Source organism: Babylonia areolata, chromosome 6 (assembly GCF_041734735.1).
Source record: "Babylonia areolata isolate BAREFJ2019XMU chromosome 6, ASM4173473v1, whole genome shotgun sequence".
NCBI lineage: Eukaryota > Metazoa > Mollusca > Gastropoda > Neogastropoda > Buccinidae > Babylonia > Babylonia areolata.
This window is the reverse complement of record NC_134881.1, coordinates 49,949,320-49,972,858: the sequence shown is the minus strand read 5'-3', so window position 1 is coordinate 49,972,858 and position 23,539 is coordinate 49,949,320. Positions and strand designations below refer to the sequence as shown.

At 43.1% G+C, this 23,539-nt stretch overlaps 1 protein-coding gene across 7 annotated transcripts in view; it reads left to right on the top strand.

Moving 5' to 3' along the window:
* Window positions 1-5,468: 5,468 nt before the first annotated feature.
* The window catches only part of LOC143283116 (serine/threonine-protein phosphatase 6 regulatory subunit 3-like), a 146,173-nt gene continuing 128,102 nt past the window's right edge, over window positions 5,469-23,539 (top strand). For 6 of the 7 annotated variants that reach the window (XM_076589249.1, XM_076589248.1, XM_076589246.1 and 3 more), the window contains exons 1-2: window positions 5,469-5,831; window positions 10,860-10,925. In XM_076589249.1, coding sequence (XP_076445364.1) covers window positions 10,866-10,925 — 60 coding nt within the window. In that variant the 5' untranslated portion in view covers window positions 5,469-5,831; window positions 10,860-10,865. The remainder of the gene's footprint in view (window positions 5,832-10,859; window positions 10,926-23,539) is intronic. The other variant, XM_076589245.1, reaches the window with a different exon arrangement.

Here is a 23,539-nt window from a genome sequence, read left to right as displayed (position 1 = left end):
TTGTCGCCGGGATCGACTACGCGAACTGAACTTCGGCAGTTATGCAACGTGCGTCCCGAACAGCCTGCAGTTAGTTGAATATTGAGGAGACAACCCGACAAAAATCCCCAATCCCACGGCTTTCATACAGTACCAATGGGATGAATGGCTGTTGGGTTAAACAGTCACTAACTGTATGCAGTCTAGCCTTAGGGCGACACCAGGCTGACGGACTCCACACAGATGGACATCCATTGCCCTTCCCTGATAAGAGGCTCTGTCAGGGCGACCGAATATTTTCCCTCACCACATAGAACACCCTTCTATGGATACTAACAAAACCCTGTCTCGCGTGCACCTCGGGGATCAGCTGCACAGCACGAGACATAAATTCAGATCCCCAAAACCCCAAAACAGGCGTGGCAAAAGAGGTGGGAAAAGATTGTGCTTAGGTAGCAGAATGACAAAAGAAGAGCGGCTATCAAAGAAATTCTTTAGAATCGGCAGTTGGAATTGTTCCAGCACGAGAATGAGAATCTCAACAATTGAGAAATTGGCAAATGATTTTGACATTCTATGTCTCCAAGAGACCAGGACAAGTGCAGACAGACCAATACATTTTGAGAATTTCACAGTCTTTCAAAGGAATGAAGGAAGAGGGGTAGCAATCATACTGAACAAAAACCTAAAAAAACAAAGTTTCCACCATAAATCTAGAGAAATGGTGTAGCAACTCATGTGAATTAGTGGGGGTGCGTCTTGAAAAACCTGATGGAATTCACAAAAGCATCGTGCTCATCAATGCCTATGTTCACCCAGGAACCTGCACAACAAAAGAGGATTGGGCCTTTTTAGAGGAAATAGAGAACGAACTTGGAGACTCAGTCATTATCTGTGGAGACCTTTATGCAAGATCGAAGTTATGGGACCAGCGGAACACCAACCCACAAGGACTCGCACTTGTAGGAATGATAGGGGAAATTCTTCTTAGCCCATTAACAACCACATCCCCAACTCGCCGTGGAACAAGACAAGGGGACAGTGACAGTATGATCGACATCGCTCTAACATCTCCAAAATTCAGAGCAGAAATGAATGCAGAGACGCTTCCACACCAAGGCAGCGACCACCTCCCGGTAGTTTTCAGTCTACAGAAACTGTCAGATAAACCCTGTATGAAACCGCGTGATCCATTTCAGTATGAAACCAAAGAGACAACCGTCATCGAAAAATTAAGACGCAGAAGAAACAAAAGAACGGCACTGAACAGGATGCAAACTATTCAGCCCCCATGGTGGAATACCGACACACAGAGAGCCTGGATAGAAAAACATGCGGCTGTCAAACTTTGGCAAAAAGAAAAAAGAAAACCATCTCTGGACAAAGATATTGAAACAAAAATGAAAGAAAAAACTAAACAGTTTGAAGTCATTGCTCAATAGGCCAAAAATGACAAGTGGAAACAGTTTTGCGAGGCACTCAGTTATGACACAACATTGACAGAGTTCTGGCAATTTTATCGTCGCATGGAAGGGAAAACGTGCACAATAACAACCCTAGACATGTTAGACACTGACAGAACCAAGCTTAAGACAAACGAAAAAAAAGGATCTGCCCTGCTCAAACGTTTCATACAACAGAGCGATCAAAGAAACTTAGATGAGAAAAAGAAATATGTTGAGGAGTTAAACCAAACCCTTATGCAGACTGGACCCGATGATGACTTGACAATAGATGATCTAAACGAAGCAATAGCTAAATGCAAGAAAGAATCTGCTCCTGGCCCAGACAAAGTTCGCTACTCGGACATCAAGGAGCTATCGAAAGAAGACAGAAGCAAACTTTTCAATCTATATCAAAACAGTTTCCACAATGGACATGTGCCAGAGGACTGGACACACAGCTTCTTAAAACCCATACCAAAACCAGGAAAGGACCATCGTCAGGTAAGCGGCTACCGGATCCTAACCATGCAAAACATTGCTGGAAAGCTCATGGAACGCATGATAGCCAGGAAACTTGCAAGGGATCTTGAACACAGGCACATTCTCCCTTCAAATCAAGGTGGTTACAGAACAGGCAAGTCCACATGGGAAAATGCAGCTGCTTTTGCATATGAGGTATATGAAGGATTTCAAAGAAAAGAAGAGACACTAGCAGTAGCAATCGACCTTGAAGATGCCTACAATAAAGTCCAGTTTGTGCACCTCATGGAGCTGCTACTAAGGTATGGGGTAAGTTTGACACTGACAAGATGGATAGCAGCAGCGCTTCAGGATAGAACCGTCGCCCTACGCCTCGGAGATTGGATTTCTGCACCTTCTAAACTATCCATGGGACTGCCACAAGGGTCTCCGCTCTCTCCTGTCCTCTACAATGTCTACACGAAGGGCCTTGCAACAAACAACAACGAAATAGCTCGGGTGCTTACTCTTGCGGATGATAGCCTGGTCTTCAAAACTTCGAAGGATGCTCAGGAAAGAACTAAAGCCGTCCAGAAACAACTAAACAATGTTGCTCAATGGTGCGAAGACACAGGATCTTCCATCAATCCAGCGAAAGCCCAAACGTTGCTGTGCACCCTCAACAACAGAACCGCGAGCAAATCACCACCACCTGTGTCATTCGACGGGATTCAGATCGAGAAAACTGGATGCCTCCACTACCTAGGAATACAGTTCGACAGGATGCTGACCTTCAGAAAACATACGGAAAATACTGTTCTCAAATGCAAAAAGGGCCTTTAAGTCTTAAAAGCAATGGCAACCAAAGGTATTGAACAATGCCACCTCTTCCTACTGTACCAATCACTCGTCCTCAGTGTGATTGACTAAGGACTTGGGCTAACAACACCATCTCAAAGCAACCTCCTAAATTAGAAAGAGTTCAAAATGAAGCTATGAGGCTGATCCTTGGAACAACAAAAGACACGCCCACAGAAACCATGCGATACCTGCTTGATCTTCCTTCAGTGCAGGCCAGAAACAAGTTAGAACAGGTTAAGACCTACTTCAAAGCATCAGTAGAAAAACCCCAAAACCCACTGCATGACGCAGTCAAAGAACCAAAAGGCAGCCGTCTAGGACGAGGAAGATCATGGATGGGGCAAGCAACAGACACAATCCAGCTAGTATGCCGACTACAAGAGCTGAAAGAAACAAAAGAATGGGAGAAAAACCCCGTAAACCTCAACCATCTATTCAACACAGCCATCTCACCCACTCTAGGAAGACATTGTCGGGAATGGCCAGAGGGCAAAACTGATGCGGAAGTGAAGCTACTCATAGAAGAAAACAGTAAAGAAGAGGACATCATCATATACACAGATGGCTCAGTCACCAAAGACCAATCCGGTTGGGGATTCACTGTGAAACAAAATGGAAAAACAATTAGGGAAGAGAATGCTGCCCACAAGGTCACAACCTCCAGCCTAACAGTGGAAGTTGAAGCTGTGACACATGCCCTCCAGTGGCTATCGTCCATCCATACGCCCGGAAACCAACATGCCATGATTCTAACTGACTCAATGAACCTCATACAGAAAGCTGAAAACGGAATGGGAAGCCCCGAGTGGCATAAGGCAATGCGCAATTTTCAAATTAAAAAACTCACATGGTCATACTGCCCGGGACATGCAGGTGTTAAGGGAAATGAGCGAGCTGACAGACTTGCTGGTAACGCAACACCAACGAGCGGCCTACATCTAGGAAAATCGGAAATCCTCAGAAAAGTCAAAGAATATCAAAAAGAACAGGTACAAGGCCATCACACCATCGATCGCCTCAAAGAAATAAAAGCAGAGAGAGGGAGCGGCCGTAAGTCTAACATGAAAGGTAGAGCACGATGCTTTGCAAATCAAAATATCGGCATAATTTCTAAACCAACACTGCGCACATTTCTTCAAAACGGAACACAGTCTCTCTCTGTGGGCTTTTCCAAATACAATAGACTGAGCAACACACTAGACGCCACGCTCTTGGCATCAGAGATCTTTTCCCATCCCTCTTGCAGCCAATCAGTGGCAGCCTCTGTGCGTGTGTGTATGTATGTGTGTATGGGTCTGTGTGTTTGAGTGCGTTTGTGCATGCGCCGCGAGGGTGTAAGTGTACACAAGTGTCAGGAGAATTATGTGCATGTGCGTATGTGTGTGTGTGAGGGCCCGGGGAGGTGGGGGTGCCGGGGGGAGGGGGTATGAGAGTGTATGCATGCCTACACTGTGGGAGCAACAGGACATTGGAACGTGCGGGTGTGTATATATATATATCTTTGTATATATATGTGTGTGGGGTTGGGGGTGAGGGATATGGGCGTATGTGTGTGTGCTTGTACAAGTAAGTGTTCATCTGTGTGTGTGTGTGTGTGTGCCGTGGAAGCTGCGATACGTAGCCTAGAAATGTGTGTGTGGAGGAGGGGGTAGAGGAGGTGTAGGGTAATGTGTGTGTGGTGTGTGTTTGTGTGTGTGTGTTGGGACTCATGTACGTTAATGATGTGTATTTGACTGTGCTTTCATATCTGTGAAACTGCATCAGTGTTTGGTACATATCTGTTATGCATGTGTGGGTGTATGTGTGAATGTGTGTCTTCATGTTTTACATTTATTTGCTTATTTATCATCATTGTTGTCTTATTTATTTATTCGCATTCATTATTATTATTATTGTTACTACTATCTTTTTCATATTGTAATTATTAATTTATTTATTTACTTATCTATGCACGCTTATCTATTATTTATTCACCTTTTCAAGGCCTGACTAAGTGCGTTGGGTTACGCTGCTGGTCAGGCATCTGCTTCGCAGATGTGGTGTAGCGTATATGGATTTGTCCGAACGCAGTGACGCCGCCTCCTTGACGGAGCTACTGAAACTGAATGTTGACCTCGTTGGATTATTTTTTCTTTTAAAAGGCTTTTTATCAAAATAGTTCGTTGAGACTTCACTGAAAAAAAAAAGAAAAGAAAAGAAAAAAAAACAAAAAAAACAACTATGGAAAAGAAACAACACAACCCAAAAACATTTCCGACTCAGTGATGGGAAGTAGCGGCAATGACGCGGATCTCCACCAAAACAGTGGATCACAAAGTTAACCCGGCTGTCACTTGATACTTTGAAGACACAACCCATTTACTGACAGTTGCAATATCTCAAGGAGGCGTCACTGCGTTCCGATAAATCCATATGCGCCACACCACATATGACAGTCCTGACAACAGCATAATCCAACGCACTTATCAGGCCTTGAGTGCATACAAATAATTTACACTATGGGAGTAAGATTTTATGCACCACTGTCCAACTTTTGCTGCGCCTTTATATTGACAGATTAATACAATGCAAAGCTTTGAAACAATAAACACTGTTAAGTTTTGAAGCATTAAACTGCTGTTTTTCTGAGAGCATCACCAGCCGCTTGCGAAACAAAATTGTTGTTGGACTTTGAATGCACAAAAGTAACGCGAGATCTCGTAGTATTATGGGCCGAACCGAGAGTTCAAACTACCTGGAAGCCATTTTGCGAAGAAGGGGATGTGCTGTTTGATGTTAACAACACAAAAACTCGATTACATTATTCAGGGGAGGTATAGTTGAAGTGTGCCGTTGCTTTGCAAAACAACACACAACTGTCGTGTTTTGTATTCAGTCAGTCAGTCTCTGTGCCATATAACAGGTTCTCGAGATGACATGATTGATTTCGATCGACTGTGTTGTATTTTTCGGAATTTGGATCAAATTTGACCTGTTTGACAACGCTTTCTGTGTGCTGAAATATCATTGTTTACAATGTAAATCGAAGAATCTCTGCAACATCCAACTGACTGCTTCATGAATAAAAGACGGAGAGACGAGTAAACCGTAAGTAGTAGACTAGAGATGGCTGAACATCTTAGTCTTAGCCAACCAAGTTTTATTTTGATGTGGAAAAACAAAACAAAAAAACCTGGAATGATGTTTCGTTAAGTCAAAGGCCCAGGCTGAAATTGACTTTAGCATGAAAATACGAGACTACATAGTGGTAAATGTGTGTGTGTGTTTTGGTGTTTTTTTAATTTTATTTTTTATTAATTAAACCAAAAAAAAAACCCGCTGTAAAGTTGGTGTCACGATAATGGAAGTCATACACAATACCTGGTAATGTATTTTGCAGTGCATTAATTTCATTAGACTGTACCTGAAATATTTCCTGGTAAAGTAAAGAAGACACCCAAAGTAACAGCTGCTTCAAAGTAGGGGAACAACTTTAACCGCACGTTTGTGGTGAAATTTAAAGGCACCCAAATGAAAGCCCACGAAAAATTGGCATGAATTTGAATAAAGATTATAAAAATTGAAAAAACAACGGTAAATTAAGAATTTACACAAACCAGAAAGAAGCAGATTTAAAATATTTGTTTTCTTCCATCTTAAGAAACCCAATCTTTATGCCATTTATGAACTGTTTCCATACATACCGCATAGTATTGGGTTCCACCACAGTGGAAAACTGCATTGTACACGACGTGTGCCCATCACAGGGGTCAGTATGGCTGACAGCAAAACCACATAACATTTGCTAGTGGAGATGTATTCACAAAAACCCCCCAAAAAACCAACTGCTTTCATTTTCAAGGGGTATCGTAGCCATCTAGGGCAGATACTGTGTACGCTGATCAGTAGTTAATTTTTAAGTAGATGGGTGCTGTGTAAACTGAAATGAAGAACATTAAAATCAACAATGCAGAGTGCTTTGCTGTTTCAGCAAATCAAGATTGCCATATATTCATTCTGTCCCATGTGTGTGTGATGTGCATGTGCACGCACTGGTGTGTGTGTGTGTGTGTGTGTGCGTGCGTGCGTGCGTGTGTGCACATTTTGTAATTGTATGTACTTGTACAGTTTAGTAGATGTCAGTTTGAGTGAATATATTTGTGTTTGTGTCAAGTTGAACATTTGTGCTCTTCTTCCTCTCTTTCTACAATAATTTGTGTGTGTGCTGCCCAGTTTGTACACTTTATAAAATGTCTCATGCTACATTCATAAAATGTCTTATCATGCTTCGACTTTTACTTTTGAAGAACATAAAGAATTGGATGAAATATTGGAAAGTGGGTCTGTTGTTGAAGGGGTATCTGTTTCAGAGTCAGAAGATGATTGTGAAGATTAACAGTGATGATTTCAGTAAACATAGGAAGAATAACATTTACTATACTATAGATTTAATTTACTTTAATGGAATAACTTTATTGTGGTGGAATATCTGTATTGTGGTGTTCTGGTGAAAGTTTGAGGTGAGAAAACTTGTATTTTCCTTATGTTGTTTTCAACTCGGCATTTGTAACTATGTAAGTATTGAATTTGAAGTCATGAAGTGTTAATTTTGTGTGTGTGTTTGGTTATATCACATTCAGTGTCATAAATTCAGCAAATAACCATCACATAAATTGAAACTTTTTTTTCTGATAGTAATTAAATTGACTATCCAAACACTGAACAAGCTGAGGTTTCTTACACTAGTCACAGTTTCAGTTCCACTTCCAGTGTAAAAAAAAAAATATGAAAAAGGAAGGCACTAGTCAGGGATGCACAGGGGAGGTAACCTACTTTGGGAGGATATCGGCTGTAGCTACTTTCATTTTCTCCGCATAGACGGGTAGTAGTTTGCACAGGACAGGAATCAGACCCCTGCTGGAGTCTGCACTAGTGGGTCACGGTAAGTATGTTACTTAAGTTAAACGTAATTTTTGGAAGAAAATTTCCAAAATGGTACGTAGGCAAGATTCGTGTGTTCACGTACAATGCACATACACTGATAAACACAGGTATGGCTTGAACAGATGGGGAAAAAGTTAATTTTTGGGGTTGTTTGTTTGGTATGGCTATGACTAGAGTCTGTTCTCCAGATTTAATGGGAGGTGCTTTATGTGTTTGAGATTGTGGCAACCAGGGATCTCAGGCCTCATGAACCACCAAAGGAAGAGATGACCATATCATGCTGTGGTTGCAAGTATTTTCTCTTGTGAAGGATCATTCGAGGGGGTGGGTGGGTGGGGGTGGGGGGGGGGGGAAGATGATGATCTGGACATATATGTATCACCAAACAGTATAATACAAACTCCTCCTATGATCTGGACAGCTCGGACGTAGGCCAAGATCAGGGACCACATACTTCATGAATCTCTTACAAGTATCTCTCTTGTAATGGACTTCAAGATAGAGGAAAAAAAGAAAATAGTTGGAAGTACAGGATGTGGACCTAAAATCTAAGTTACTGTGACTTTTCAGTATGAGTATGGCCATCATAATAACAATTAGTATTTATGTAGTGCTGAATCTTGTGCAGAGCTAGAGACAAATCAAAGTGCTTTCACACCAGTCATTCATACGCATGCATTACTCTAAACTTGAGAAACTGAAGATGAAGAAGAGGCAGGGGAGGGAGGCTGTCTTGGAAAGAGGTGTGTTTTAAGGCCAGACCTATGAGAGCTGAGTGTGGAGATATGAATAAGTGAAAGAGGAAGTTCATTTCAAAAGCAAGGTCCAGAGACAGAGAAAGAACGGTGGCTGACAGTGGAGAGTTTGAATCTGGGTGTGTGTAAATAGAGTGGATCTGAAGCCAGTGGTAGAGAGCGAGATGGGGTGTAGAGGTGAAGTCAGCCACAGAGTCCAAAAACGGTTGCGGATGGTGGTTGATACAATGATAGTGATATGGAAGTTTGCTAGGGTCAAGTTTGAAACTAGTATTTATGTATTTTCATAGCATTGGTATGTTTTGCTTGTGTTGTTTTCCTTTAGTTGTTTACATACTGAAGGATTCATCTGAGCCTTGGACACAGGTCTGAAAAAGACTGAAAGTTTTTTTTAATCAAATTGGTAACTTGTCTGAACAGTTCAAACGTTTTGTTTTTTTTCAGGTCAGACACAGCAGTTTATCATTTTAAGATAACAATGCATCCAGTTATTTGCTTTTATGGACCAGCAAGTAACGATTTTAAGGCAGTAAACTTAGTACACAGATGTTTATCTCCCATTATTAGAGTGTTTACTTTGGTTCTGTAACAGTTGATTTCCTGTTCATGGGAGCAAAGTCTTTTCTATAACAATGCCACTGAAGAAGAAAACTCTGTAAGTGTGCTGTTTTCCAAAGTCATAGTCACCCAATTCATCTTGTGCCTTTGTTGGAAGAGGGAATTGGCAGGTCTTTACATTTCTGACTGCACAGTGTCCAGGTGGAAGTCAAATAAACCAAAAACTCTATGGACACCTGCCAAAACAAAGAGAATAGTTATCTGTAGACTGTACACCGCAGCCTGGACCAGAAATAAAAAGACCAGTCCATATCAACAGATCAAACCAGTAAAGCAAGGTTCTTTTAAATTTTTATATCTACAACTTTGAAAACTTGAATTTGATTTATTTCAATTTATAAAACTTGCCAGTAACAATTCATATTTGATATTATTAGTTTTTTGTTGTTTTTGCCAGTATGTTGGATTCTGTATGGTGTATTTGACAAACATTTCACAGGGTTTGAATTTAACTAATTTTTTTAGTGCCAGTTGGGCACTCTGGACAAGACATTTGAGTGCCCAATTGTGGTTTTGGGTGCCAGCATAATAAAATGATATAAAATCTTCCTTCGTTTCAACGGTGTGCTGAGGAAAGTCTTTCTGCCAGGCTTTATTGTACACGTGCTGGCGCTTTGATTTGTACTCCTGCTGTTTATTCATTTTGTCATCCCGAGCTTTCGTCTCTGTTTTGGGAGCCATTCTTTGAACATTGAAGATGAGAAACATCGTTTGTCGTTAACGCGCCATGAATGCCGACATCCGATCACATACGCGTGAAGATGCTGCTCCATGAAGCGAGCTGCAGAAGACGGCGTTTGAGCTTGCTTTCTTGGTGTGTCTTTTGATTAATTTTATTTCACCTGTATCGATTTTTGAGTGCCAGCTGGGCACTCTTGACAGGAAATTTGCGTGCCTGAGCCAACTTTTTGTAGCATTTGCACCCGCGCACCACTAAATACTTCTGAATGGGTTAAAACTTTGATAGGTTCAATTCCACATTTGCTGACACATTGATTAAAATCATCACATGTCAACCAGTGATTTTGGTGAAAATGTTTATGTTCCAGTTCATAGCTTTTAGTTGGACAAAAACTCATTTTGTGAAGGGGACCAGACAGGTTTAGTATGGATTTTAACACTTGCTGTGAATCAGTTTAGATTTAAAGTATTATTGTCTGCTGGTCTTAACCCTTATCGAATAAGTTATTTAACTGCTAGTTGCCACCCAGCACTACTTTGGGGGCGTAGGGCGTTTGGGGGTGTGGGGGTGTGTGTGTGTGTGGGAATGGTGGTCCTTTGTCCTTTATTTGAATTTATCTATTTATTTTATTTTATCTCTTAAAATAAGAGAGGAATCATGTGAGCCATTAACTGATTAAGGCTTTGCCTCTCTTTTTTTCTATCCCTGAATTCCTTTGTTTCATTTCTGATCACATAATGCTAAAAGTAAGAAAGTCAGTCTTCAGGATCTTGGTTCTAATTCTATTTGATTCATTTTTAGTAATTCATACAAAAAAAGAAAAACTAGAAACCAAAACAAGGCAGTACTTACTACTGAAAGGCATTAAAGTATCAGTCATACTGCTTCATTTGGGCAGGCAACTTCTTTAACTTAATGGAGAGCCAGGTCATGACAGTTGCAGTCATGCCTTTCTGTCTGATCTCCAGTTTCTGGAGACCTGTCCACGCTATATCTGCCTTCACCTCATTTGGTATCATTTGTCAGGGTTAACATTTAAACTAATACTAGTGTTCACTGTTGTCATATCTTGCAATGAGTTACAGCATGGTTATTAAATGTTTAATGAGTTCTATATTATCTGATGTCATGTTGCAGGCAACAATGTTTTGGAAGTTTAATTTGCTGACATCATCTCATGTGGACACTCTTCTTGAAAAAGAAGTAAGTAAAAACTTATGAGTGTACTTGAAAAATCACTTTAGACTGTAACCCCCAGCCCACCCTATCCTTCCCCATGTAGTAGCTTGTTTCTGATCCCAGCATTGTAAAACTACAAAGTTCTGCAAGTTTTGATGGTTTTGTTTACAGTATTCATCAGCTCAGCGTTGAACTGCAGAGTAACAACATGATATATATTTTTCTCTTTTTGAAATATTAGTATAGTGTTTTGCATGAAAAAAAAAGAAGAAGAAAAGCAAAAGCCCTTTTCGCATGACTTTCCAAAAAAGTATAGTCCGTTGACGAACTTTGAATTGCTAGGTCATTTCAAATTGTGTGTGTGTTTGTGTGTGTGTGTGCTTGTGATGACCACCTTCAAACCAAAACCCTGATATATATATACAGTCTTGATTTCTGGTATGACCTGTTCTATGGCCTAAAATTTTGCAAAATTATCCTGTTCTTAGCCAGAGATGACCACAAAAGACATCTCACAGCTAAAAGTTCAAAACCAAATCAGTACTAAATTTAGTTTAAAACTTCTGTAAAAGTATTTACTTTTAAGAACATGAAGACGTCTCAGGTGTCTCATGATTTTTATTAAGGCTGCAGAAAAGTACTGAAGAGCAAGAACACTAGAAGAAAGAACGGATCACCTGTAAATTAGCAGTGTAATTGAGTAGTTTGCCAGATTCGGCGACTACTTAGCAAGTTAGCTGGAATTTTATGAAAAATAAAACGCTATTAAAAGCACTTGACTGCTTTTAACTTCACTTTTTAAAGAGCTGATGCAAAGTGAATGCGATAGCTTAAAAGTACTATATAGTATAGATATGAATGAAAGTTTAAACAGGTTTTAAAAAAGTTTGATGACAATACATTGTAATCACTTTGACATATATATATATATATATATATATATATATATATATATATATATATATATATATCATTTCTATGTACATAGATACATGAGAGAGAGAGAGAGAGAGAGGTCATTTTCAGTATCATGTAGCTTATTCCAAGTTTTGTTAATGTTTTCGTTCCTTCCTCAAGAGATCGATTTGTTTACATGTGTACATATATGTATGACTTGTTCTCCGGAATGGGTGACTAGAATGTTGTGTAAAAATATCAAAATAAGCTTTGGACTACAATTTTTTGTTTTGGCAGGCAATGGCATATAGAATCTTAATAAAAAGTTAGAAAATCATTGATGCTGCCAGTTTGTTCAGTCTTGCAATATGAAATAGGGGTGTTGCAGGGCATCCTGTGTACTAGAGTGTGACAAACATGGAATCATGGGCCTGTAAATGAAATATTTGATACATTTGATTTTAAATGGTTATTGATACGGAAGATTGAAGTGAAGGTATAAACAAGTAAAATAAAGTGCATAGTTCCACATAAGAAATGTTTGTACTCTGTACAAAGTCAACGTGGATGTGTAGCACTGAAATGCACATGACAAACTTTACTGTGGATTCCTAATTCAAACTTCCCCCAATACATTGCTCATGACAATGTTACTTTTGACAAACTTGAAGAATGAGCGAAGCATCAGATTCAAAGCTCGAAGTGTAAAAGCACACAGAAGAAATTTGTAAATGCCATCATATTCACAGTATTACATGTGACATGTGACGGTGTTAACATGTGACACAGACATAGTGTGTCAAAGAATAAAGAAGAAGAAGAAGAGTTGCTTTTCTTTCTCATTTATTCATATGATTCATTCATGTGTTCTTGGATTACAAAAAAAAAAAAAACCCTGAAAAACTTGGGATCAGTTTTAACTTGCAACATTTTTGCGATCTGCCATCTGTAATGTACTTTGGTGCATCTACTTCTGTGACATGCATTAAAATCATATCCGTAGCATCAAAGAATTGGTCAAGTGAACACAAACATGTACTTAACATATTCACAGAGCAAAATATCCCAATCAACTTATCAAGTATGAAATGGGGCCATTATGGGGTCTTGAAGGGTGTCCTGTGTACTACAGTGTGACAAGCATGGACCTGTAAATGAAATGTTATATGCTTTAAATGATTATTGATATAGCAGATTAATTTAAAGTGAAGGTATAAACAAGTAAAATAAAGTACACAATTCCACATTAGAAATGTTTGTACTCTGTACAAGGTCAACATGGATGTGTTACATTGTAATGCATGCAACACAACTGTGAAACAATACAGAATACTTTATCTCTGCAAGAGAAATTCATATGTGGTGTAAAACAGAAAAACAGTACAAGAAAATCACATTCATTCAACATGTATATTGATAAACCATATTAAGATATCAACCTATGGCAAACCATCATTACAATCAATAATCACAGTAGAAAAAACAGAAACCCTTAAAATGTAATTTAGGGTAAATCTACATGTATGCACTATCACAGCCATACACACATGCAGTAATAATCACAGAGTTAAAGGATGGACATAATACTATACTAAACTTTTCTGTAGATCCGTATTCTAAACTTTTCCCAAATCCATTGCTCATAATGTTGTTAAAAGGGGTTTAAAAGAGGTCATAATGATTCTCGTGGCAGAAATCCTTCTACAACAGTCAGCTGCGGAGGTCTGGTCAAAGTGTCCTGCGCTTTATGTTTTGTTGAATTACCAAATTATCTCCTTGGGGGGTATGAAGAAATGAAGTCCGCCAATCAAATCACAGATATAGATTGTTTCTTCTGGAACTTCCTGTTTGGTCGTTGTGTTCAGTAAACAGACTACGACTTCAAAAGTGGAGTGTAATGCGCATTTTAGGTGTGACATAGTGGCAGAAAATTGATTCAATATTTTTTTTACTAAGGTTTTTCCTAGAGAAGTAAGAGTATACTTGAAAACTTTTCAACCCAGCTTTTAGTTGAATATGTGTTAAACATCAGTTCCAGCTGCGAATATGTTCAGAAGTAGTGTTGAATTTGTTAGTAAAGTCTGACACTTAGTGTAATATGCATTACAGGCATTTTTTCAAGTGTCATATAACTCAGTAGAACACAGTTGACTTCTTGTTTCAAGTGCAACACTTTTTTGACATTGTTAGATAACCAAACAGCAAAGAAAAGCTGAAATAATCACTCATAACATGTGCATGCTTCACTTGCAACCCAGTAGCTTCATGCAAATTTTTGGTGGCCATTTTGAGGCTCAGTTTTCATTTCAGTTAATAATTTCTTTAAATCTGGCAATTTTGTAGGTGTGTTACTGATACTGCTGATACTTAAGTTTATATGGGTCACTCTCCTAAGGTGGGGACCATTCTGTGACATAGGAATAAAAGAAAATAGAATGCAAATAAAACCAAATTTCTGTTTTTCTGATTTCACTGAAAGGTACATGTATTGTGCTTTGCATTAATTTTGATAAAATGTAAGATGGTTTCAGTATTGGCTGGTCTCAAAGTAGTGTAAGTCTGAAAATGTCCTTGCAAAACCTGGACACCAAAAACAAGATTGCACACAAGTATATATTCTGAACAAAAGAAGCTTGTAACAGTGATCCTACCCTATGAGAAGGCGCTTCGTTAGAATCACAGTTGAGTGGGCAATGAAGCATCTCACTAGGCCAGTGTGATGACATGTGTCACACAGGCTGGTTTTCTGTCCATCTGTCTGTTAATAGGAATCATTGTGTTGTGACCATTTTGTCTCTTTTAGCCAGCCTTGTTTAACCTTTCATTTAATAATAACCAAACTAAAACGAGTAAAAGCAGACAAACAATGATAAAGATACAAATGCGTAGTCAACACAGTCAGTAGATTTGGAACTTCACGTTTTTTGTTACATTGCACACAAAGTTTGCATGTGCATACAAAGCAGCTTGTAATATTTTTTTAATAATAAAAATTACCTTTTTAAAATTTTTTTTACAAGATTGAATATACTGTTTGATTACAGAAACCAAACAATATCTTTAGATAACCCTTATATTTAGAGGAGTCAGTAGCTTAAAACTAAAAGTAAATGTTCAGAATGATGTCACATGTAACATGGACATTTGATGTCCCAAGTGACAAAGACAAATCTTCACGTTAATGAAACTGATCAATGAAACATGTTATAATAATTAAGTAATATCCTCAAAACATACTAATGTTACTATAAGAAACTCCTCTAGTCTCCTGATTATTTGATGAATGTAACAGATTTGAAAAAAGAATCTCAAAACAGATACATAAGTCATGTATGCAAAAGCAACAGAAGTACAGCTGTAAACTTCAATGCAAAATATGGTACTTACAACAAAAAAACAGGGATGTAAAAATGTCATACTTTTTTTCTGACCGTTTTTGTTTTGTTTTTTGTTTTTCTCTCTCTCTCCCAAAATGTCCGTTGTCCTGTTGTTTTTTCCTGATGAAAATGACTTTGGAAAAATTAGAAGTTAGATGTGATGTTATATAACACTACTGCCGATGATGACAAAAGTCCTAGAAAAAATACTGCTATCTTCTTGACGTCATCCACCTAGATAAATAAAGGCCTGTTCTGTGTTGATCCAATGAACTCTCTTGCGAAACATTATACTTAGATCTGAGATTGAAAAGAATTATGAAGAAAGGAAATTGCTGTTTATCAGTGTCTGGTTAGAACAGAGAATATTTTATTCTAAATTACTAATGTTCATTTACAGCTCAAATGAAATTGAGTTTAAGTTTAGGTTTGGCGTCATATACTGTACCATGTCAAACTGATGCAAACTAGGCCTATGGTTTGCTCTGTTTGGCCAAATTTCGCGTGGCTAACAGTGAAAAGATGCCCCTCTTAGTCTGGCCCGCTCTTAGCCAATCAAACGCCTCTAACAGCTATAAGCGTTGAATCATTCCTTTGGCCAAGGCTCTCCACGCCATCTTGTCAGGTTTTCGCTCTGTCTCGTCTAACGCTTTTTTTGGCTATTAAGCGTTTTCATTTGGCCTTATTTTGTTGTATGCGGCTTGCCTGTATATTGTTCTTACATTCTGTGTACTCGTTTCGACTCGGCCCCCTCGATTCCTTCGTATTTTTCTACCTCTGAGTCGATCCTGTCTTTCCTTTCTCTGTTGGGGATCGAATTGTTCGCTGGGTGCTTACGCGTGGTACCATGCCTCGTATGCCATCCTACGAAGGCAGGGATCATGATGCTGGGAGAGATACTCGGCAAGAGACGCAGATCGCGGAGGGGACGCTCGTCCCGATAAAACGGTCATGAAGGGGACCGGGGGGAAAGGGATACGAGCGTCGCCTCCCGAGGTGTCCCAGCGCGAGGCAGGTGGAGGGGGGAGTAGCACGTCCTCTCTTGGTGGTGGGAACTCGCGGCTGGGTGCGGACTCCCAAGGGGAGGCCGCCCCCCGCCGTTACCCGGGTCCCCACACGGAGACGGCCCTCAGGGGCCCCAGTGCTGTTCCCCCTCCTCCCTTCTCGGTCGACCCCCCTCCCCCACCTCCTTCTGGGGGAGAAAAACATTTGGTTCCGGGGGGGGGACCTCCACTTTGTCCACCCCGGGCCAAGCCACCCCAGTCTCCCCACGGGAGGGGATTCGGGGCGCGTGGCACCCGCTATCCGGCCGGTCTCCCCTGCTGGGGGAGTCCCGCGCGTGTCAGGCGGTTCCGGGCAGTCAGACCGCCGGCCTTTCGGCCTGTCTGACACCCAAGTCGGACCTGACCTCCCTCCGACTTGGCCAGGTTTTTCCCTTCAGCAAGGTCAAGGCGCCAGTGACCCTTGGGGCTGGGGTCACGGGATGGCTGGTGCCCACGGGTGGTAACCCCCATTCTACCCGTACTGGGGTGCACCTATGGTGCATGCTGGGTTCCCTGGAGGACCAGGGACTAACCCCTGGTCCGCTCCCCACCGGACCCAACCCAGCACAGACCACAGAGTGACACACACAGCCCCGACAAGAGGGATTGACTCCTCGTCGGGCAGGTCGAGCTCCTCGACCAGTATTAACACTACAGCCTCGAATCGGTCCTCTGTCAGCACGCAGGTGACCTCCACGGTCACTACGGCTTCCTTTTCAGGACCGACGGCAGCTGAGGGGCCCCGCTCAGCCCGTGGGAGCCTGCCGTTCCCACCTACCCAGCCCTCGGTCCTAAAAGGAGATGAGTGGGTGTTTGTCCCCTCACAGCACTCGTGGGTCCCTCTGGCGTCCAGGGACGCTCTCTCTGAGAAGGTGTGGCACCCACCATCCCAAGCATGGTTGGACCTACGGTCCACACACTCCCCACCCTCTTCAGGTGTCAAGGACATAACAGACCAGGGTCCCTGCTCGGGATCGCCCCAGCTCATCCCGCTGGGCTGACCACAGCCCACAGGACGCCCCCGTGGGTACATCCACTTGGGATGGCACCCAGCAGGGGATGGACTGTGAACAAGAGGGACAGCCCCTGTCTTCGGATGAGGACGAACAAGCGGATGAGCACTCTTCGCCCCCATCCCAGTGCGACAGATGGAGCCCACGCCTCCCTAGGGACCAGCCTGAACCAAACTCGGACTTTGCCGAGCTCGAACTGACCCTCCCCAATAGGGTCACGCATGCTGAATCAGTCCCTCAGGCAACTTTGTCACCCTTAACCCTCCTACGGTCAGGTGACTCTAACTCCAGAACCACAAGGCGACTCAGAGTGCCAGAAATGGCTCAGGAGTGGCTTAATAAGCCAGCCCGCACCGTCAGGGGTGCTGCTTCCATCCCTCCTCCAGGCAGGGAGTCCCTCTCTGCCCCGGGCGCTTTTGCCCCAGGCAAGTTCCTTAAAGATCCCTCCAAGGGAGGAGTGTGGTCCTGGTACACACAGGACCACCCTGCCTACAGGGAAGCAGAGCGCTCCGCACAGGACAGGATGTTGGTCTCACAACGCACCACCTTCCCCACCTCAGCTACTCTTCCCTTTAAGACATTTGCAGAGTGGGACAAACTGGCCCGCCGCTGCCTCCTCGAGGTTTCCACGGCTTACACCTTCTTTGACGCGTTCCTCCACAGAGCCAATGAGCTGTGGGAACAACGTCCAGTTCAGCAGGACACGGAGTCTCCTTCCTCTGGCCTGCCTGGCCTCTTCTCAGACCCGAGGTTAAACACTTTTGGCAATCAAGTAGCGTCTGGTCTCACGGCAGCTGCAGACGCAGCTACCAGCCTTCACTTCAATACTGTGCTAGCGCGGCGGGATGCTGTTCTCCGCCTCTCTAACATTCCAGTAGAGGAGAGGGCTGCCCTGCGGTCCATCCCAGCACAGCAGCACTCCCTCTTCGGCCAGTATGCGCTGCATTTTGTCAGCCACAGGGCAGAGACAAACAGGGAGGTGGCCTCATATTTAGCCCACTCCTCCCAGGGGCGCCAGGGTTCTATGCCATTGAAGAGACCCGCCACCAGGGCTCCTCCATGTACCTCGCCTCCTAAGTCAAAGCGGCGTGCTCAGAATCAGCGGCAGAGGAACAAACCACCTCATGGCCGTCCAAGCCGTCCGGCCATGCCCAAGGCCAGAAGGCAGCACCCCCAATGACTGGGCCCCGATTCAGCACCGCCAGTCGTTCAGCCCCTCCAAGTAGGAAACTTGTCCTGGCACGCTCATCAGTGGCGTGCTCTGGGACTCAACGACTGGATTGTTTCGGTGCTAGAGTCGGGGTACATGCTCCCTTGGGTGGGGGACCGCCCCCCCTCTAAGATCCACTCCTCCTTATGTGCCCAGCTCGATGGAGCAGAAGAGCGTCTTAGAGAAAGAGATATCGCACCTACTCCTCATAGGGGCGATATCTCAACTCTCGGACCCGGGCCCCGGTTTTTACGGCCGGTTGTTCGTGATTCCAAAGGTCTCCGGAGGGTGGAGACCAGTCCTGGACTTGTCCCCCCTCAACAGATTCCTCCCCAAGATGAAATTCAAGATGGACACACAGGCACAGATTCGGGAGACCATGCAACGGGGCGATTGGGCGACGTCCATCGATCTGAAAGATGCTTATTTCCATATCCTCATCCACCCGGCATCCCGCCGGTACCTGAGGTTCATGTGGAGGGACAGAGTGTTCCAGTTCTCTGTCCTCCCATTTGGTCTGTCCCTTGCCCCTTTCCTGTTTACCAAGGTGGTACGGGAATTGGTGTCAATCGTCCGGTCGGAGTCCATTCGGCTCTGTGTGTACCTGGACAACTGGCTTATTCTGGCCCAGTCACAGGCTCTGTGCCAGAGTCATACAGCCAGACTTCTAGACCTGTGCTCCCAACTGGGCTTCATCACGAACCAGGAGAAATGCGATCTGTCCCCGAGCCAGTCCTTCGACTTCTTAGGGATGAGATTTGACACGCGGTCTATGATAGTCCCTCCGACGCCAGATCGGTGGGACCGTCTTGCGCCATTCCTTCCAAGCAACAGCGCGGACACTTTCTTCCCTCCTGGGCATGATGGAGTCCATGGCACCTCTCATCCCTCTGGGCAGGGTTCTCAAGCGCCCTCTTCAGAGGGCACTCAGGCTACGGTGGTCCCAGAGCACTCAGCCATGGGATACCCGGATATGTCTGGGTGAGTGGTTCCTCGAGGTGACATCAGAGTGGTTAACCACCCCTCTTCTGACACAGGGGGTGCCCATAGCCCCACCTACTCTTCAGGTGGCACTATTCACAGACGCCTCCTCCCTGGGCTGGGGAGCCCACATGGACTCACTCCATGCAGCAGGGACTTGGTCCCCGGAGGAGCGCCTATGCCACATCAATGTTCTGGAACTGGAGGCAGTTCACAGGGCTCTCCAGCACTTCATGGCGGAGGCCAATGGGAAGACCATTCGCTTGTTCATGGACAATACAACAGTCGCATGTTACGTGAACAAAGGGGGGGGAGCGCACTTGGCAGACCTCTCTCTGCGGACCGAGGCTCTCCTCCGTTGGTGCCACAGCAAGGGCATTGCACTTTCAGCGAGACAGATAGCAGGGAAAGACAACATTTTGGCAGATGCTCTCAGCATGTCCAAGAGTGTCATACACAGAGAGTGGACCCTGGACAAGGACACCCTGCAAGGAGTGTGGGAACAGTGGTTCCGGCCGATGGTAGACCTGTTTGCGACAAGGTTCAGCAAGAGACTTCCCACTTACGTCTCTCCGGTCGCCAACCCAGAAGCATGGGCAGTGGATGCTCTCTCTCTAGACTGGAGCAGTCTGATTGCCTACGCGTTTCCTCCCTTTCCAATCCTGTCCAAGGTGATACGGAAAGCCAGGTTGGAACGCCCGCAGCTGATCCTCATTGCGCCGAAATGGCCAGCCCAGCCCTGGTTTCCGGTCCTTCAGTCCCTGACACATGTTCCACCACTGGAACTGGAAACCAAACCTCATCTGCTGAGGCAGCCTCGTTCGGGCCTTCCTCACTCCAATCCTCAAATGCTCCACCTGCACGCGTGGCTGCTGTGCAGGCGGAACTGTCAGCATCACCATTGAAGTCTTCCACCCCTCGGTCAGCCTCTGTGTCGGCCGCGCTGACCAAGGGGGGTGCCTCCTCTGACCTCCTCTCCATAGTCTCCAAAGCCAGGAGGGAGGGAACAGAGACCTTGTATGACTTTCGCTGGAAGAAATGGCTGAGTTGGTGTACAGCTCAGAACATTCCCCCTACTAACCCTACGAGCATGCAGCTGGCCAACTTTCTGGCTCACTGCTCCTCGGTTCTCAACCTGTCTGCTAGTTCTGTGAGAGGGTACAGGTCTGCCATTTGTACCACTATCAAACAGCTAGGTGGTCCCGCTTTTGAAGCTGATTTCCTGCTCAGAGAGGTGGCTAGGGGCGCCTCTCTGAAGGAAGCTAGGAATCCCAGAAGAGTGCCCCTCTGGGACTTGTTCCTGGTGCTGGATTTCATTCGAAAACAGCCCTTTGAGCCATTGGGGACTATTCCTTTTGACCTGCTCACTCTCAAGACCACTTTCCTTCTGTTGCTGGCCACGGGCCGTCGTAGAAGTGAGATTCATGGTCTTAGTGGTATGCCACAAGATCTAGCATTCCACAGAGATGGTTCCATCACTCTTCGTTTCCTTCCAGAGTTTCTGGCTAAGAACCAAGACCCCGAGGTCCCTTCCGCCTCTCTGAGGGTCAGACCTTTGTCGGATATTCTTGCCCAAGATGATGAAGATAGGCAGAGATCGTTCGGTGCCTCAAATACTATTGGGATAGGTCTCGCCATAAGCGTTCTTCTCAGAGGCGCCTTCTCATCTCCCTCAATGAGAATTACAAGAAAGATATCGCTGCAGGCACCATTTCCCGCTGGGTTTCCCAAGTCATTCGTAGAGCCTACTCTCATGCACACAAGGATATCAGTTGTCTTAATCCCAGAACACACGAAGTGCGGGCCAGAGCTACTTCGGCTGCTTTCCAGCACTCGGTACCACTGCAGCATGTCTTGGAGGCAGCCTTCTAGCGGTCTGAGAATCCCTTCATCAACTTCTACCTCCGGGATTTCCGTATGACCAGGGCTGACGGTTCCAAGGGGATTTCCTTTGTCGCGGCTAACACTGCCGTCTCAGTTTCAAGGGCTCCCCATACGAACCAGTAGGCGTTGCCGTCCTCCATTTGCTTTAAATTCTGCATCAGTTTGACATGGTACAGTATATGACACCAAAAGGAGGAGTTTGTATTATACTCCATGTTTGGTGTTTACATATACTTACCATGTCAAACTCGAATGCCCGCCCGTCCGTCCCCGCGTCTCCGCCGTGGTTCTCATGGGGCATTTTCGTTCATGGCCACGGAATGATTCAGCGCTTATAACTGTTAGAGGCGTTTGATTGGCTAAGAGCGGGCCAGACTAAGAGGGGCGTCTTTTCACTGTTAGCCGCGCGAAATTTGGCCAAACAGAGCAAACCATAGGCCTAGTTTGCATCAGTTTGACATGGTAAGTATATGTAAACACCAAACATGGAGTATAATACAAACTCCTCCTTTAACATAAAGAATATGTCATTCTAATATTCTATAAAGCTTGATTGAAAATGATGTCAGAAAAATATATTGTTTGCGTGCTTTGCACTTTGTGTTGTTCACCATTTTATTCTGATATTAATTTACACCTTGAATGAAAATGATTTTAAGTGTTAGGTTAATGTAAAGAATACATAATTACAATATTCTATCAATCTATGTAGATTGAATGGAAATGATGTCAGAAAAAGATTGTTTGCATATTTGCACATTGTGTTGTTCACCATAATAAAATGGAAATCAATAAACGTCCAGCCACAGTGGTGTCTTGTTACAAATTTTACAAGTGACCACCACTAAGCCTTTCACTTCCAACCCTATCCATGGTTTAGGGGTAACTGCATAATCAGGTGTCCAGCCCCTCATTTACAAATACTTACCTCCCTTGCAAATGGTGACTTCCTTGATGAATGAAAAAAATATTATCTGCAAGGTTTGGCTCGATTTTGATGTGTGTGTTTTTTTTGTTTTTTTGTTTGTTTTTTATAAAGCGAGAAGCTCTTGAGCATGTCAGAATGGCTGCCAGAATATACAGCACAGAAGAGGTGGCTAGAATTTTGTTTGATTTTCAGTACAACAACAACAACAGCCAATACGAAATCGTGATAGAAAACAAAAGTAATGTTGTTGATCAACTGAAGTGATTCTGCTTATCCTGATGATGATTGTATGCTACGTGATGCATCAACAGGAAGGGGATGGGGTTGTGTCATAAGTGGGTACAGAAAAAACGCAGTATTTTAGCTTTAAATCCTTGATTTGGGGGTTTTCATCTACAGTGAAACCCTCTAGATGAAAACTTCCAGCTGAAATATTGTTTACAGTGAGTTGTGTTGTAATATTTTGTGATAGTGTTTGTGGGTGTTTGGTGTAGAGTGTGTATGTCGGTGTATGTGAGTAGTTATATATACTTTGTTTTTATGCTTAAAACAACATGGTTGTACAGGAAACAACATAACTGCACTTGATTGTTGTGTGTAATGCATTTGCTAATATTTTAGCACTGTTTCCATCTGTACAAACTTGAATTTTCTTCTTTTTTTATCAAATTATTATGTGTTTTTGTTGTTGAAAAAATCCGTTATCTTCCCCTGATTGTGAGTTATCTCATCCTGTCAACATTGAAGTTATGATAATTATATTCTCCATTCATTTTTCTTCGAGAAAATATATACTCTGCATATTTTTGAGTATATTTTTTTTTAATGTTTGTGATTTTTGACTCACTTGTGTAAACAAAGTGAGTATGTTTTTACCCGGTGTTCGGTTGTGTGTGTGTGTGTGTGTGTGTGTCCATGGTAAACTTTAACATTGCCATTTTCTCTGCAAATACTTTGTCAGTTGACACCAAATTTGGCATAAAAATAGGAAAAATTCAGTTCTTTTCAGTCATCTTGTTTGAAACAATATTGCACCTCTGGGATGGGCACAAAAACCAAAAAAAATTAAAAAGAAGCCAAATTATATACAAACTGAATTTACTGTTGTTGTTTTTTTCTCTTTAAACTTGGCACTTTGATCTGATATTCTGACACAACAACAAGAGCAGTCTTTTTATCATTTTTTGTTCAACTTCTTTGACTAAGCATGGAAGTTATATTTATTTTGCATGTCTTTGGTGCAGATATTAAAAAAGGGAAATTAATCTGTAATTAATGCTAGGGGGCTTAATTTGCTTTAAACTG